Below are 18,856 nucleotides of genomic sequence, written 5' to 3' on the forward strand. Positions count from 1 at the left end.
CATCGCAACAGGCGGGGACAAAGGCGGTCGGGCGTGGTGCTGGCCACCTGCCCTCTCATGTACCGTGCCGGCCTTCGTAGGTGCTCGCTAACAGCACTTGCCACAACAATGAGTTCAAGCTCTTAGTTCTTTCGGTAAAGTCACGTAGGTAAAAAATGAAATTAAAATTAATGAAATTTTTTTTATTTGATAATGATTTTATTATTTTATTTTTTATTAATTTTAATTTCATTTTTTACCTACGTGACTTTACCGAAAGAACTAAGAGTATGAATCCTTGCAGTCACGAAAGCTTCAAATTTAGAATTAGTTCAAGGCTATAAGGGGGATCTTTACCTTTGTACGCGTGGTGACAAAGTCAACATGAAAGCGGTAGACCAATGGGTCTGGTAAGGAAAAGGACAGAGAGAGAGATCGTAATGTGAAGCGTGCATAATGCCAGACACGTGCCAGAACGGACAGGTTCGTCTGTGGTCGAGTCTGTTGAGGTGTGTGTGTGTCTGTGCATGCATGTGTGAGTTTGTAGGCGCCGCGCTAACAACACTTGCACCGTGAGTCTGTGCAGCCTATACTGGTGGTCTTTGTCTTTATATATATGTGTGTGGGCATTCGCGTGTGTGTTAGTTAAGCCATAACACCTGGATCTGCGTTGTGACCTCCTGCCAGCGCACGTAGCCTGGCACAAGCGCCGCGGTGACTTCCCCATCTCTGAGTGGCGAACGACTGCTGCTGCTGCTGTTGTTATTGTGCGCGTCTGTACGTGTGGTCTGTCCACGGGAAGCGGTGGTGTAGCGGTTAGAGGGAGACAAAGGCGGTCGGGCGTGGTGCTGGCCATCCATTCCCTCGTGTGCCGTGCGTGCCTTTACAGGTGCTCGCTAACAGCACTTGCCCCAACAGTCTGTTAAGGCTACACGGGGGGGGGGGGCGTCTTTGTCTTTGCATCCACTCCTGTGTATACGCGTGCGTGCGTTACAGAGAAGTGGGGGGCGGTAGTGTAGTGGTTAGCGCACTGCATCACGAACCCGGGGGTCCAAGTTCGATTCCCGCTCACAGCATAATCACCCGTGAAACCGAATGTCTGAACCGGTCCCGGGCCTCTCCTAGGTTGACTCAGCACTAAATGAGTGCATGCACGGTGCTATACGTGAATCATCAGCACCGGGGGAGAGAAAGGCGGCAGGGCGTGGTGCTGAATCACAGTTCCTATGATCACTGTTACATTGTTTTTATCGCTTTATATTGGTGATTTCGAAAACGTTTTGGTTTAGCCATATTTGTTTGTTGTAGTACAGAGTTAGACTGATGACTTTAATCTAAATTGTCTCATGGTTGTTATTGTTTTGTACACAGCATTGATGTACGGTCCTTTTTCTGGAAGACTTTGCTGTTTGTTCCTGGATGTTTCTGTTTGCGCGTAGTCACTTTAAGATGTTTCTTGTTCACGTTTTTGTTTGTTGCGGTTGCACCCGATTCAAGAGCCGAATGGCTCACAGGGCTCTACCTAATAAATGAACTGCAACTGAAACTGTGACCACCCACGTTGGTCTTCATATATGTGCTCGCTAACAGCACTTGCCCCAAGTCGATGAGATAATCGTTGTCTTTGACCATCAAAGAAGTGCGCTCTGCGTCTTTCACTCATCTGCATGAGCGCGCGCGCGTCTTCTTCGACGCTAAGCACGTGGGCGTTCACGCGCGTGTGTGTGTCTGTGTTGCCTGTGTATGTGTTTGTGTGTGTGTATGTTTGTATGTATGTGTATGTGTGTGTCTGTGTGTGTGTGTGTATGTGTGTGTGTATGTCTGTATGTGTGTGTGTATGTCTGTATGTGTGTGTGTGTATGTGTGTGTGCGTATGTCTGTATGTGTGTATGTGTGTGTGTCTGTATGTGTGTATGTGAGTGTATGTGTGTGTGTGTATGTGTGTGTATGTGTGTGTGTATGTCTGTATGTGTGTGTGTGTATGTCTGTATGTGTGTGTGTGTGCGTATGTCTGTATGTGTGTGTGTCTGTGTATGTGTGTGTGTGTCTGTGTGTGTGTTTGTATGTGTGTGTGTCTGTGTGTGTGTCTGTATGTGTGTATGTGTGTGTGTCTGTGTGTGTCTGTGTCTGTATGTGTGTCTGTGTGTGTGTCTGTGTTTGTGTATGTCTGTATGTGTGTGTGTATCTGTGTGTATGTCTGTGTGTGTGTGTCTGTGTGTCTGTGTGTATGTGTGTATGTGTGTATGTCTGTATGTGTGTGTGTGTCTGTGTGTGTGTATGTCTGTGTGTGTGTATGTGTGTATGTCTGTATGTGTGTGTCTGTGTGTGTGTATGTGTGTGTGTCTGTGTGTATGTGTGTATGTCTGTATGTGTGTGTGTGTGTCTGTGTGTGTGTGTATGTCTGTGTGTATGTGTCTGTGTCTGTGTATGTCTGTATGTGTGTGTGTGTGTTCCCTGTGTGTGGTAGGTGCGACGATGTTGCGTCTCTGCGCGCTTTGCAACTGCGTGCGTTTCAGGCCAAACACGTGGAGGCGGGGCAGACGTGAGTAAAGGGAACGGTGCCTCACGCGTGATTGATTAGCCCTGGGTTATAAAAGCCCTTCGGGGCGAGATGGGAGGGTGGTCTCCGCTGACGGACAGTAGTGAGGCAAAGAAAGACAGAGAGAGAGGAGGAGGAGGAGGATAAGGGAGGGAGGGAGGCTTGCAGAAAGAGTGAAAAGGGAAAAGCAAGATTGAATGAAGCGGGCGGAGAGAAGCAAGGCAGAGAGTAGCGCGTAGAGGGTTGGAACGACAAGAAGACACAGACACGAGAGGACGAGAGAAGATTCACACGCGAGAAGATTGAGACAGTGCGCGCGACTGGCACAATCTCGTCCGCTAACTTATGTGCAAAGTGCAGAGATACATCAAAGGCTCGCTCAGTATGACTGGGTTAGCGCAATAGCCGTCAGACCTGTGTTACAGGACTGATCATTACGCACGACACTTTATAGTTAAATTGACACTTCGTATTATTATTATTATTAATCCTTCTGAATTCAACCATCAAGTACATTTCGTTGGTTCCTTCCTCGCTAAACTAACCAGGGGTAGGTGGTGGTGGTGGTGGTGGTGGAAGTTGCCAGCGTCTCTCTTCAAAAGGAAACGGGCATCAACAACAACACCACAAAACGAACCCAGGCAGTGGCCATGCGCACAGCCGAGGGAATGACGCTCTTCGTCTGCCTCCTCGTCGCCGTGACCCCGGCACGCACCGCAAATCGTTACGGCCGCTACAGCCGCTATCCCAGGCGCGGCCCCACTGTGCTCCCCGCGGGCAGAGGCGGTGACGGCGCTACCCGGGTGGGAGTCAAGACGCTCTACTTCAGCGGGCAGAGGGAGCAGCTGAAACTCAAGGGCGGCACGCCGCTGCTCTTGCGGACGCAAGCTGCTTTCACCGTCGAGATGTGGATTCGGCCCGAGGGGGGGCAGCACTCGCCGGCAATAATCGCAGGTAAGAGACTTCGATCCACTCACCGGTGCTCTTCACGATGCGCAAGACGCCGCTGCCGAGTTGGTTTGAGATCGCGCCGGAAATTAAGGTGTTGGTCAAAGTTGTACAAATGTGGTCACGCACGCACACACACCACAAAGACACGCAGACACATAGCTACCGGTTTATAAGACGCCCCCCCCCCATCACCCCGCAAACTATCGCTTTAAAATTTAGGGATTAAAAAGTGAGTATTCTAATCCAAAGAATACGGTAAATGTATTGCCTCAACGTAAAATAAATACACTCATTTTTTTTCTTCCCTACGATGTTTACCGGTTTTACTGCGTGTTGTTCGGCATGATGTCCGACGTTTCGTTCCTCGCCATCGGAACCTATTTAAGAACTGAACGCAAATAGCCAACGTTTTGGCCCCGCGATTACATATCGCGTCGAAAAGATTTTGTACAGCGCTGCTCAATTCAGTGAGCCGACGAAGCTCCCGGCACGTGGAGCGAAACGTCGAACATCACCGGAGAGCCATGCAGCACAACAGCGAACACCCACGAGGTGCGTTTTTTCTTCTTCATAAGTCCAACAACTGACTGGGCATCCGCTCTTACGTTTAACGAGAACCGCCTGCAAGGTGTCGCACACATGGAGCTCATCAGCAGCCCTCGAAGTTGAATGCAATTTCTCATCGTTGTCATCATCAGCCATGATTAATCCACTGCTCGATTAAAGCATTCCCCGAAAGTTTGACAACTCTCACGATCCTGCGACGAGAAAATCCAGCTCGTGAGCTGACGTCATCGCTCCGTCTCCTCCAACGGTGTCCGCACGGATGCGTTCCATCTATCGGTTGCCGCTCCATGATTATTTCTGACCTTCGTTTGTTTCAACGGTGTCTAATACAACGAGGTATCTGTGCTCAGAGACGTGGGTGTCATTCCGGGTTCACCAATCGCATCGAGTACTGTCAAGGATTTTTAATTAATTTGGTACATAAAAAACATGCCAGCTCTGAGAATTCGGAAAAATACATTTAAGGGTTCCTCTCTATGGTAGATAAGAGGTCACTTGAATGGATCTCAGACTTTATTTGAAGCTTTTGTGACTGCAGGAATCCATACTCTTTACTTATTTCGGTAAAGTCACGTAGGTAGAATATTCATCGATCACGACGTTTCGATCGCAACCCAAGCGACCGTTTTCCTCTCACCTGAAGACGGTCGCTTGTGTTGCGATCGAAACGTCGTGATCGATTAATTTTCTACCAACGTGACTTTACCGAAAGAACCAAAGAGTATGGCTCTCAGACTGTTGTTCTGCGATGTTTGCTTCCGCGGGCCGTTGCATGACACGACGGGATGATGACACCGCTCGCTGCGAGATGACGTCGACGGCACAAGTTCGGGGGGGGGGGGGGAGAAATAACAAACAGACAAATGAAAACGTCGTGATTCAACACAGCAAAGCGTACGCAATAAGATCGACCGAAACCACCGCGGTGTTGTCAGAGCCGAGTCGGTGGCCCTACTGAGTGAGCTCATGGCCTTGAGCGCGCTGGGAGCAATTCTCGGTCAAGGTGGGCTATTTAATCAATCATACCTCGGGAGTTCATCGAAACTATCATCGTTTTGTAAATTGGGAGAAGTTGGCATAGCTTATTATATGGGCATACTGATCCCCGTCAGAGCAACGTGGACTTTGCAAAAATTGTTCTGGACTTCCAATAGAAGACTGAGCGGGCGATGATTGTGAAAGCGTGTGGACGTGCTGAAAAAGTCACACAACTCTATTGGGTCGATACAATTGGTACCCATTAATGGGGTGTTGAGAAGTTGTTCGTCCTATTCATCCAATCACCACCACGGCTCATGGCTCTGCACGGAAGACCGGCGTCTCTCCACGCTTGCTCGAGCAGTAAACCTAAACCGACCTTGAACACGATGCATGACACAGGACCCTACATGCAAAACAGAAAGACGTCGGATGAGATAAGAGTATCGTTTGCCTTTTTAACGGCAGGTCTCGCACGAAAACGAAACTTGCGACTCCACTGCAGGTGAACGCTCCCTCCCGATTGTAAATACGCATTTTCCTCTTACTCCGCGTGCATGGCGTGGCACACGGAGACCAACGGTACACCATTCCCCAACAAATGGCCATCGTTAACATCGGCAGGGCTCTTCCTTCCGCAGGTGAAACCGCGTACACACAGGCTACGCAAATCATACGTCACGTTAAAGTGATTTCCTGCTCGAATGAGCATTGATGCGGTGCTCGGGCATGGAGGCGATGGTCGAAATTCCATATTCCTATGACGGGTCTATAGGAGAACAAATGTTGACTTTTGTTGGACGGGCAAGACTACATGATCACGTAACAATCGTTCATCTCTCGGTATTTTTGTCCTCATCATACTACGCTTGCGTTTGACAGCGATGTGCATGTAGCCTACATCAAACTGATGTAGAGCACGCTCACGTAGCATCGTTACTGACGGGCGTACCCTGTAGCGTAGTGCTCGTGCCGTGCGTCAAATAATCCCTGAGCCGGAAAACGAAGATCAAGTAGACACTCGCTTTCGCTCTGGTTCAACGCGGCCGGGTTCCAATTCATGGATTCTCCTCGCCCGCGGCGTTTTCTTCTTCTTGTCAATGCCAGTGGCTCTTTCATTGCTTCGACTCGTTTTAAAATCTGCCGCGCCTTTCCGCACTTGCGAATCAGCGACGGTGTGCTTACGGTTCGTTCGAGCAGAGAGGCGTTGGGGCGCTCGTGCGCGCCTTCGTGAACGTCATTGCAAGCGCGCACGTGTGAGTGAGTGCGTGCGTGCGTGCGTACGCCGAAAGGGGGAGCGGTAGTGTAGCGGTTGGCGCGCTGCGCTACGAACCCAGCGGCGACCCGAGTTGAAACGGTCATGGCCCTCCACGTGGTCGACTCAGCCTTAAATGAGTACCAGGGGCGGTGTGGAAACATCGCCACTCGAGAGACAAAGGCGACCGGGCGTGATGGTGGCCACCCACTCTCTCGTGTACCATATTGGGCTTCATAGGTGCTACTCGCTAACAGCACTTGCCCCAACATTCTGTTAAGGCTATATAAGGGATCTTTGTCTCTGCATGTGTGTGTGTTGAGGGTGCGTACAACGTGTGAGTGTGAACTCGTGCACATGCGCGTGGATGCGTATGTGCGTGTGTGTGCATTCACACGTATCCACGCGCACGTATACGTGTGTGTGTGTTCCCATGCCCATTTGGGTGTCAAAACGACCCTCCCTATCCAAATTTCAGAGATCTGATGCAGAGGCGTTCGGCTCGTCTTGGCCAGTGCCTGTCCAAAGTCGAACGGACACGACAGCCGTGGTTACACAGTGTCCTCTCTGGACACGAACAGCTGTCAAACTTTGGAACGGGAAGCTCACCCGCGACAGATGACCTTTTTATTGTTTCATTTGACTTTCTCGAGTTTCTGTTTTTGGCCACTCAAGAAGACAAGCGGGTGCATTGAAAGCGCCCCCTTTTGCCGTGACATCGCGTGCTCGGTTTGTAAGCAGAGTGGTTGCGAACGAGCAAAGAATCACGCTTAGCAAAAAAAACTTAAAAGCAAAGAACCTCCAGTGCGCACTCTTTGACGTTCGGATCAATCGCTGATAACGAGAAGCTATTGAGACCGGCACGGCCCACGAGTTGGGGTGGTGTTCTCATTCATGGCCGAGTCGACCTAGGGGAAGTCCAGGGCAGGTTCAGACACGCGCACCACACGTGTTAGCCGTACCCGGGGGAATCTAACGAGAGAAGCGCAGTGCGCAAATCGCTGCGCCACGGCTCACCCTGAACGTACAGAGGAGAGACGGATGGCACCACAAACAGTCTGTGATAGACTGTTGGATGGACCAGGCGCCTATTAAGGTCCGCATAGCGTGGGCGACGGGTGCGATGGGGCGAACACCCAAACCCATCCGCCCGTGGTCTCCGTATTGCATATGCCACGAGGGGGTGGGCGGCGTGCATCACGCTCGGCCGCCTTTGTCTTCCCAGCGACGAACGATTCAATCGTCGCTTGTGTTGGCCGTGAGCTCGAATTGAACCCGTGTCGCCGGGTTCGTAGCGCAGCGTGCTAGCCACTACATTACCGCTCTATTTACCAACAAAGATCCCCCGTGTAGCCTTAACAGATAGTTGGGGCAAGTGCTTTTAGCGAACACCTTTTAAGGCCGGAACGGTACACGAGGGGTTGGGTGGCCAGCACCACGCCCGACCGCCTTTGTCTCCCCAGTGGCGATGTATACACGCCGCACCAGGTATTCATTTGAGGCTGAGTCGACCAAGAGGAGGCTCAGGACCGGTTCAGATAATCGTCACACTGGTGTTGGACGTGAGCGGGAATCGAACCCGGGTCGCCGGGTTAGTAACGCTACGCTACCGCCCCCCACACACGAACACACACGTGGACACGCACTCCATAGCGAATGAGTCGTGGGCGCATTTGGACTGTCCGCAATAAATAACGCGCCGCCGCCGCTGCTGCTGCTGCGCGCACTATCGCTCACGTCGCGGTCATCCAATTTGCCTGCAACAGTGGCACTTCAAAGGGTCTTGCTTTGTTGGCGCGGCCCACGGGCCAGTCACTGCTCGGCGAAAGCCGAGAGGCATGCGTCTTGCGGGAAGAGGTGCACGCGGTTCTAAGTGATTACAGAACTCACAGTAGGGGGGGGTGGGGGGGAGGGAGGCTTTGGCGTGTGCGGGGAAGAGGTTAGACGACTCTCCTCCCAACCACCGCCCCGCCCGCCCGCCCGCCCCAAACTCCCCATCCCCACTTTGCTTGCCATGGCCGCGTGCGCATTGGCAATACTCCGAACACACTCTAGGCACGGGTCGCGCGCGCCACCAACCACCAACCGCCGCCTGCTTGAACGTGGTCGTGGGGACGCGGCAAAAGGAGCGAGCCGTGGTCGCCGAGAGGGCTCGTTATAGAGGCCGTCCATAAATGACGTCACGCACCTGGGGTGGGGGGCGGGGTCAGACATTTGTGACGATGTGTGACGAGGGGGGAGGGGGGTTTGAGAAATATGACGTCACATCAAAATGCGCATATAGAATTGTTATAACAACACTAATTGTTATAACAACACTCCTACAACATCAGAGTGCAGCGCCACATTAAATACGCACTACAATGACAATAGTTTAAAGCGATTTAAAGCATGTTTTATTTTGAAAATGGAAATATGTTTTTTTTGGGGGGGGGGGGCAGAGCTTTGTGACGTCATATTTGAGGGGTGGGGTCTGACTTTTTGTGACGCCGTGTGACGAGGGGGGGGGGGGCTAAAAAATCGTCCAAAATCGCGTGACGTCATTTATGGACGGCCCCATAGCTGCGTTCTAGCCGCGTCATGACGATAATGAAGGCGCGGACGGCGAGGCAAGAGGATAGTTCACGGAAGGACTGCGACATTTGGTCGATTAAGTCGATCGAGCGACGAGAAATAAGAATCGATTACTGCTTCGTTGGCCAATTACTACAGCGGTCGCCAACACATCCTGCCACCATAAGGGGAACCCCCCCCTATGACGTCACCAAGTCCCGGCCGTGACCTCCCGTCCAGCGGCACAGAGGGGGGAAACGGAGGTCAGACGTTTTCATTTAGTGCTAATCATAACCGAAAACGGTTAAAGTTACAGTATGGAATAAAGCACAGTGCGTAGATGCCCCATCTATATAATTCACGTTTGAATACACAGGATAGCTTTGAATGAGTCTCAAGAATCCTGTCTTTTTAGGAGGGTCCTGCAGTGAGATATTTGGCGATTAAAAAAACAAAATTTGCCTTTCAGGCAGAAATCTGAGCACCCAGGAGAACACCCCAGTACAAGCGAGTGGATTGCAACAAGACAATAATGGCAGACAGCTGTCAACATGCGTACATGACCTCTCAGCTATACGTAACCTTAATACGTGAAGCCGACTGGCAATGGTCCTCCCTTAGGTCGACTCAACCTTAAATTGCTCTTTCGTGCGCCCTGCCGGCCTTAATAGGTGCTCGCGTACAACAGCACATGTGAAATTAACATTGCTACTACGAGGAGAGCAGAACGCAGAGGGTTGGAGGTTTGTTTTGCACACTCCATACCTCCACCCTGACTGCCAACGGTTCGGGCAATGGTCATTTTTCATGGCAGAGGTGGCGCCTATCCAGGAGACATCCAATGGCTGCAACGTCACATACAGTACCGCACTAAGATGTAAAGGGTTTTGTTTTTTCCTGGAAGGGAAGGCAATGCTATTTCCCTTATTTATTCACGGTCAATTTGATGGGAGACATCACGCTGGGGATGTGTGGAGAACACACGCGTGTCTATCTGCGGCCCAGACTACTCTCCCCCCCCCAGTCCGCAGTTAGTCAATCGGCAACTCGCGTGTGCGGTGGGGTAACGAGTGGGTACTCCGAATCTCAGTGTGGAAAAGTAGACCAAATACCCCTTTAGAGATGCTATCCAAAGCTCCCACCAGTTGCAGGGGCTTCCACCAGCAGCAGCGTGAGCAAGCGATTCCAGGGGGCTGTACTTCCTGTGCCTCCTCTCTCTCTCAGTAGCCTTGGTGCTGAATCGGGCAGGTTTCTCTCGCAAGTCGAGTTGTGAGTTTCGACGGGGGAAACTGTGCGGCCGCCTCCCTCGCGAGATGTTGCGCCCGGCAGAGAACCGGCACTCGGGGAGAACTCTAGAGGTGTGTCACGGGATGGGGACCGAGCGAAACGAGCGGTTCATCCGGAACGCCGTCCGCGCACTCGCGCACGTTCAACAGTCGTGTGCACGACGCGGCCTTACGGGGAGCTGCGCAGATGAAACCACCGTCATGCAGGCCAAGCGATATAATCCCAAGCAGGGCAAGCGATAGACTCCCAAGCAGATCAAGCGATAGACTCCCAAGCGCGCACCTCCCCCCGTGCCGTCCACTGTGTTTTGCGTTGAACCGAAACAAAGAACAAGCGGAGGCAGCGCACCCAATAGTCACGGGAGGGGCGAGAGAGAGAGAGAGGAGAGAGTTCGTGGCAAGTTGCACAAAACCGCGTCGTTATTTGTTTCTATCACAACACGCATCGTCGTGACCACGAGAACCCGTTTGACCTCTCGAGCTGAAAGTTGCACAATTCGCTTCCTATTCACAATTCGGCATTCAATGTCTTGTCTTGGTCGGGGGGATTGATTGCTCACGCCACCACCGTTTGTGGGAGGGCCTCGCTCGAGGGAGATCCTCTCGAGGGCACCTTTGGCCTACTCTTCCTGCGCTACGGAGAGCTCTCGACAGAGGTGAGAGGGCCCCACACTTTAATCCACCTCACGTGACCTGCGGACCGATCAACTTCCGTTTCTTATTTATACTGCCGCTTGGATAGCGGCGCAGGTATTTAAGAAACTTGCACCATTGCTGTAGTCGTGAGCCCAAAGCAGACAGTTCACCTGTTGGTACCCCCTGTTGTGGCGGAGCTTCAGTGGTTCCAATGTCTTTATGTGGCCAACAACAGTGAAAGATGTCAAACCACTTGGAATGAGTGGGTAATCAAATCATACACCCTTGTTAGCCATTAAACTAATTGCCACTTCTAAGATTTTTTCCTATCTTTGGAGGTTCCTTAGTTGGCTACCAAATTCCCGCCGTGGCTCACATGGATTGCAAACCTCGGTGTGCTAGCCATTAACACTATGGCTGCATCCCGTGGACTCTCCCCTGTATATTTCGTCAAGTTCATCTGTCTGTTCACATGACACAGTACACAGAGAGAGTAAACATTCCACTAAGTCACCGCTTTCATGCAAGCGGCCTCTGGAATTTGAGAATCTCCGGTCCAGAGTCTTGTAACGTATTGGCAACAACAAAAACCGCACAAAGAGGAATTCCCAAACGATGTTTGTTACACACTGGCCTCGAGTCACCGCTTATGGCCACGTGTAAAAGGAGCTGGGCACTCGCCGTTTGGGTTTTATTTGAGATGAGATGTAACGACCGCGCTTTTACGTGGCATCTACGGAGGGGGGTGGGGGGAGAGCAGCTCGCAAGCCAGGAGCACCTTCAGACAAGGCTCTTGCCAGGATACCTTTAACTGGCGTTCAGCCATCCTTTTGAAATCTCTTGGCAGGTCAGCCTGCCAAGCACACACACACACTAGGCTCGATGGAGGGAGGGAGGGGAGGTAGGAGAGGAAGCAATTGCATTTATGAAGAACTGTACTAATAATTCTATCATGCTCAGCGTAAAAAGCTCAGACCCATACGTGTTGAGAATGTAACATTTTACGGTGGATTTGTGTCTTGGTGCATTCACCGCCCACGAACCACAGCGCATTCATTCGCGAGCGTAGTATTATGCGGACGGTCTCGTCAGATCTCGGAAGTACGTAGCAGAGAGACTGCCCAACGAATACTGGATATTGTTAGGCTTAGGCGGTGAGGAGCCCAGGAGATGCGTGGTAACGACAATGCATTGCTGAGGCGGCCAGGAGATTCCGGTAGGGTGATGAATTGTTGAGTCCGTGTGGAGATTTTAGTGTGTGCCCCTTCCCCGTGGGCATAGTACTCCGGTTGCCTCCCGCATGGAGCCAAACTCTTAGTAATGGAATTGATCTCAACAATCCCGATGCAGAAAAGTCTCCTTGAGATGCCATACCTTGGCTCGTCTTGAGACTCGGTGATGTTTTTTCTGGATATAAATAAGAGGGCTTGATTGTTTACCCGGTTTATTTGCTCATAGAGGGGGGCCCACGTACCATGGAGGCAATTTCGCTGTTTTGGTTTCCAAACTTCGTCAACATCACATTTTGCGATGCTTCGCAATCATCTCACTTTGCATGCACACCGCAAACTTAACCGATTGGCTGACATCTCAAACCATCGGTGTGTTTCGATTTCAAGCTTTCGTGACCGCAGGGATTCATCTTCTTGGTTCTTTCGGTAAAGTCACGTAGAAGGGAAATAATAAAATAATAAAAATAAAACATAATAAAATAATTCTCACGACGTTTCGGCCTCAACGCAAGCAGCTGTCTTTCCGACAGACCTGTTCTTCACCCGAAACGTCGTGAGAATTATTTCATTATGTTTTTTTTATTTTATTATTTCCCTTCTACGTGACTTTACCATCGGTGTGTTGTCGTACGTGGGTAATTGCGTCCCTGTGTCGTTGCTGTTGGCTCCCTGGTTTCTTGGTCCGGGACCTCCTGCTGTCACGTTGCTCTTCCTTCCGCTCTACCACGGTTCCTTGCCCTCACCTCTCCACTCATCCATCCACCCACCCACTCCCAAGAGGTTGGGGGGGGGGGGAGAAATAATAATTTAAAGGTACGACCAGAAGAACACTGTGCTGCAGTCGGGAGAGCATCATACAAGAGATGTCACGGTGACATCCGCAAAGGCCTCTTGACCGTAACTTTAAAGGCTTTTTTTTTGTTCTTGCACACGGCATAACATGACATCGCTAATCGAGTAGTTAATTTATTCCGCGCAATCAATAGCGCCGTATATATTTTTTTTCACCGGCGCAAATGGACCTGAATCGATACACGTGCTGGCCGTTACCACTGCTACTGAGCACAAACCCTTTACTTGCGATGAGACATGGGGTGCTGTTTGACTTTTTTTATTTCTTTCCCCTCCAACATTATTCCAATTATGCTGCTGTCAGCATCGTATCACGAGCAGACGAATCCATTCGGAATTCTCTCAGAAATAAATGCGACGACTGTCAATTAGAACAGCTGCATACAAAGCATGCAAATGGTACCTTTTGTTGTTGTTATTGTTGTTGTTATCCTTTACACACTTTCCCACACACACACACACTGCTATGAAATTGTTTGTTGCACGAGCATCAAACGGATTTGTTAAATTTTAAGAGCTGACAAATTAGAAACGTGAAATCGTGATCATTTTTTTTCGTGCAGTCGTCGGTGACTGCTTTGAGCCCATCAACTCACTGCACCTTCAAAACTTTGTGTAACCGCACCAAAGTTTGCTAAAAGTCTCCACGTCCTCCGAACGCGTCTACGTTTGCATATGCGAGCGGTTGGTGACTCGGCCGAGACCAGAGTTTTACTTAAATTGAGAACCAATCGCAGGTGGCTGAAATCTGGATTTGAACCCAATATATCAGCGGTGCAAGCTCTGAACCACCAGACCACCTCCCATGTGCATTTTTTTTTTCAAAGCAAAACTCTGGCCCTATCCGCCACCTTAATCCCAAAGAGTAACAGGTAACAGGGTTTTATCTTATGCTCCCCAAAGGTATCAATATCATAGCCACGGAAGTGTTGATGATCAATAGAGATTGAGTTTGCGAGTCTTAGATAGACGACCTGTATGTATGACCGGGTGGGGTCCATTACGGCAGAACAGAAAGGACATTCGAATGTGTCAACGCAACGATGGAAATCACACCGTGTGAAACATTTCTAACAATTATAAGGGCGTGTGGTTAGCACACTACGCTTCAAAGCTGGCCACCTGAGTTAGATTCCGGGAAAAGGCTAATATTAATGGGGAGTGACATCTGGACTCCAGTTCAGCGTGGTGAAGTATGGTCAAATAACCCCCACAACTGGCACGGTGTGGAGAGGCCTTCATTCATCAGCGGACTGACCAAAGGGTTGAACACTGTTTTGTTAGTAATGAAAACTCGTTACCGTGCAAAGGCCTTGACATCTCTGAACATGCACATATACTAAGCAGAGGGTAGCTCTGTGATGTGTCTGCTTGTGCTGTCTGTTGCCCGCCACGATGTCCGACGTTTCGCTCCATGTGCTGGGAGCTGCTTCTTTATTAAATTAATCAAGAGCCCAGTACAAAACACGAGAGATGGGGATGGGGGGGGGGGGGGGGATATCCGTGCTGCGAGCTTCTTAAAGAACTGAAGAAGCTCCACGTGGGTGGGGGGGGGGGGGCATCATGCCGAAACAACTCGAGAACAGCACATCGTGCCCGTGGACCTCCTCTGGGTGCTCCGGCTTCCTCCGGTATGTACGAGCGCTCATTAATTGGCCCGATGAAATCATAACGCATCCAGGATAGCGGTGCTTTGGGCAATTGTTGGAAGGCAGGAGCCATTCCCACCGCCTTTCGGCCCGTGCCTGTGCTCCCTCGGCGTTTGTGAGATGCAGTTTTGCACGAACTTCCCGCATGCGCAACCGCGGACTTGTACACGGTAGGAATCGGTGTACCGTCCCACAGAGGTCGCAAACGGGTTTTGATTATTTACCCGTACCCGTACTCGGCCGCACCAGGGTCGCAAACGGGTACCCGTACCCGGCTGTACCCGTACCCTACCTGTACCCGGCCGGGTATCGGGTAGGGTACGGGTATCGGGAACCTGATTGCGACCTCTGGGATGAAGCCATGTTGCAGGCGCGGGTGGGTTGATTCTAGGAACTTGAATTGTGAGAAGAGACAAGACGTTGGAAAATGAGTGACAAACGGTGACTCACCGGTGACTCACGGCCTACCCGTACCCGTACCCGGCCGCACCAAGGTCGCAAACGGGTACCCGTACCCGTACCCGGCCGGGTATCGGGTAGGGTACGAGTATCGGGTACCCGGTTGCGACCTCTGCCGTCCCATGAGTCGCTTGGCGCAACTCCGTGATGCTTTCACGAAGGTTAAGGACTCAAACCGGGCAAGGAATGGACTCGGAGGTTGGTGGGGGGGGGCGGGGGGGGACGAGTACATTATGCGTCTCAGAGTCACCCAAGCCGCTCATCGTTTATTTATCAACCTTCGTGAAATATTAAAGTTTGAGAGCTGTGTCTTGATGAGAGCAACTTGACACTGATGAGAACAAGCTCGCTAATTGAACGCCCCTGCACTCTGCATCGCTGCTTTTGATGGTGGTAATAATTATAAATCTCACATCGTTCAGGTGTAGTAATGTGTGACGCTCTCAAGAGCAGCAATTCAGGGCCCTTTTTGCCAATCTACTGCTGGATGAAGGCGTCCACCATGCCTTGTTAGTCATGGAGGTTGTTTGACCATACTTCACCATGCCGGTCAGCAGTGAAGGTGATTAGGGTGGGTGGCCCGGATCTTGTTCAGTTATAATTTGGACATGACCGGGATTCAAACTTAGGTGGGCCGGGTTCATAGCGGCAGTACGCTAACCACTCTCACACTGCTTCCCCCAACAGTGTGGTGTAACTATACACCCCGTGTTGTCAATCCTCACTAATTTACTGATTCTTTATTTACCCACGAGAGTCTACAGACTCCTTTTTAGCAGGGTCGTGTGCGGTGGTGGATTTTTATTTCATTTTAAGATGTGTTCAGTCAATTCATGGCTGCAAACATCTTAGTACACGGGTGGGGAGGAAACTGGTGCGCCCGGAGAAAACCTACAACCCCAGTGCTAGGAGGCAACACTCTACCCCCGTACAGATGGAAACATATGGCGATTAGTCCACTTGCTGTAATGCCCTCTCTTGGCTAGCCAGGGTATGGCATCTCCTCGAAGCCCACTGAAAGGGAGTTAAGTTCTCGTCACCGTGGCATAGATGTTAACTCCCTCGCCCGGTATGCAGGATGTCGTGGGTTCAATGCCGACCCTGACGCCTGCTGTATATTTGAAGTTTGCGTGTTCTCCCCCGTGGTTGCGTGGATTTTTCTCCGGGTTCTCTGGTTTTTCCCTTCACATTTAGAACCAACATCACGCGTTCAGAATATTTGGCTGCTATACATTTCATCATGCTGGTCAGCGCAGGTTGGCGACATAGCGGGTTGCGTAGACATCGGAGCAGAGGAATACAACGGCGGCTATGGATTTTTCTAAGCTGTTAATCGCTGCCCGCAAAGTATCCCCGCAGCCCACGACGCCGATCTTGTGCAAGGTGGTTTGCCCATCCGAGCATTATCCAGACTCAACTCTGCTTAGCAGGAGGTGGGACTACCCACACACAACCCCACCGCAAGCTTGCGACTTGCCAATCGACTAACTGCGGGTTCACCCGCTCATGAAGCTGGCCGGACAGAGGCAGTGGTGGCGTGATGGTCGTGGTAGGGGTGGTGGTAGGAGTGGAGGGATGTAAGAAACTTGCCACCATCGTTTCAACTGCCGTGTTGGGAAATAAAAGCGAACCGGCGACCTCTGGCACGCGAGTCCAGTGCCGCTGACCGCCACGAGCACGGAAGAATTCCTCTCGATTTCAAGAAAGAAAGAAAAAAACGTAACCTGGCATCTAATCTACAGCACCTCCCCCCCCCCCCAGTAGCAGAAGCCACTCATATCGACGTCCGGCAGTCAATATTCGCTCAAGGGATCGATTCCGTCATCCCGACGCGATCGCGGCTTCCCAGTGACCCGGCTGTGGCGCAGCGTTTGCCCTTTGATTAAAATCGCGTGCCACAGAAGACAGCTGCACGTCCGAGCCGTGCCCTATCACAGCCGCGTGTGAGTGGGGAGAAGGTGGCAACCCTCAATGCCTCCAAACCAACGGTGCCAGCGCGGGTTGGGAAAAAAATTAAGACACAGACTCAGGTCATCGCAGGTTACTCTCGCATCGAGTTAGACGTAATGATTTACGGTGTCAAAGGGCTGTGAGTGATGACGGCCCGTGATGAACGTCATTATTGATGGTGTTTGATGATTGATGATGCGGTTTCGCACATCGCCCCTATCGTGCGCCACGTGTGTACGCGAACGCACAAAAACGCAACCGGCGGTAAGTGAGAAAAAAATAAACAAGGAAACAGATACTGTCCGTGTCTATATATGAATTTCTAACTTAAGTATCCATATTGACTCAAAGGCAAAGATCCCCCCATATCGCCTGTAAGAGACTGTGGGGGCAAGTGCTCTTAGCTAGTACCTATGAAGGCCGGCACTGCACACGAGGGGGTGGGTGGCCAACACCACGCCCTGCCATTTAAGGTTGAGTCGATCTAGGGGAGGCCCATGACCAGGTTCAGATAATTGTTACCGGTGTTGGCCGTGAGCGGGAATCGAACTCGGGTCGCCGGGTTCGTAGCGCAGCGCGCTAACCACTACGCCACCGCTCCCGAAAAGTCACCCGGAAAAATAACGACGAAAGACGAAGATGCTCCGCATAGACCTGACCAGACTGTTGGGGCTTGTGCTGTTTGCGAGCAGCACCGATGAAGACCGACACTGTGGCACGCGATGGGGATGGGTGGCCAGCACCGCGCCCGGCCGCCTCGTGAACACAATACGACAAATGCAGCCCTCCCCAGTTAACATGTTGGGGCAAAACGGTTTTAATCACGTTCCAACGTTTGCTCAACGTTGGCAACGTTTACCGGGTAGTACAAATCCTGGTTGTGTACCGTCGGGGTAGGTCTTGATCAAAAGCACCCGTCGTGGGCCAATTTGGTGTGTCCAGACATCGGCTGCAAGTAAGAGCTGGGAAATCGGATTATTTAAGTAATCGGTGAGCCTACCAATGATCGGCGTGATTGCTCGACGAATCGGATGGCTGTTGGTGAAAGATTCTCGCGTCTAATCCCAAATGTGCCGCTGGACGGAACGTGATGGGCGGGACTTGGTGACGTCATCGGCACGATTGGCTGTGATGTAATAGATTCAAAGCGTGATTAAATAAATACTTAATGCGCGTTATAATGTTGTGGATCGTGTCGGTACAATGTCCATTTTTAGGTTGTAACCCTCCAACCACCCAAAATGAACAATCAAATCAGATTGTCAATTGATTTGTTTTTTTGGCAAATTGGAATGTTGAAAAGCCAGCAAAATGTTTACTATGTTTAACAACCTTATTTTGTTCGGGCTCTGTCAGGTGCTGGAGGGCTATAATTACAACTATTGACTTTGTACCTCCACGATCTAACCCAAAATAAACCAATTATAAATCATAACATTGGGCATGAAAGCCTCCATATCACATCACAGCACAGTATTTTATTATAATTTGAACGTGTTAATCTATTTAATCTACTCATTTTCACAGCTCAAGCGGAAAGCATTAGTGTAGCTGGTACCACATCCAGCCACACACACACACATTCACACGTGCTCACACACACACAGACACAAATGCCGTTCTGGGATTACATAACTTAAACCAACGTTGCCCAGTGCAGTAAAACAGCCGTAAAAAAAAATCTCTATTTTAAAGCACATGTCTTTTAGCTTTAGGTAAATCTCTTACGTAACGCAGGGAAATTACGCCTATTCCCCAAAGCCCACTTTACCCCATATCTCCCCGCCTTCTCCCTGCTGTCTGCAAAGAGGAGTTGAGAGGAGGTGGGGGTGGTGGCGTAACGATCGTTCGAGCGCACGCGGGCGCGTGACGCCAACGGTGGTGGAATGCTCACAAGGAACGCTGCATCGCACCGCGTCTGCAGTATCAATCACCCTGCTAACGGGCTGCTCGGTGCAAACCAGTGCAGC

General features: G+C 50.8%; 1 protein-coding gene across 1 annotated transcript in view; it reads left to right on the top strand.

Moving 5' to 3' along the window:
• Positions 1-2,686: 2,686 nt before the first annotated feature.
• The window catches only part of LOC144733944 (pappalysin-1-like), a 125,435-nt gene continuing 109,265 nt past the window's right edge, over positions 2,687-18,856 (top strand). Inside the window, exon 1 of the mRNA XM_078615973.1 lies at positions 2,687-3,472. Within this exon, the coding sequence (XP_078472099.1) occupies positions 3,169-3,472 (304 nt within the window). The 5' untranslated portion in view covers positions 2,687-3,168. The remainder of the gene's footprint in view (positions 3,473-18,856) is intronic.

Source organism: Lampetra planeri, chromosome 49 (genome assembly GCF_965212315.1).
Source record: "Lampetra planeri chromosome 49, kcLamPlan1.2.h2, whole genome shotgun sequence".
In the NCBI taxonomy this organism is placed as follows: domain Eukaryota; kingdom Metazoa; phylum Chordata; class Hyperoartia; order Petromyzontiformes; family Petromyzontidae; genus Lampetra; species Lampetra planeri.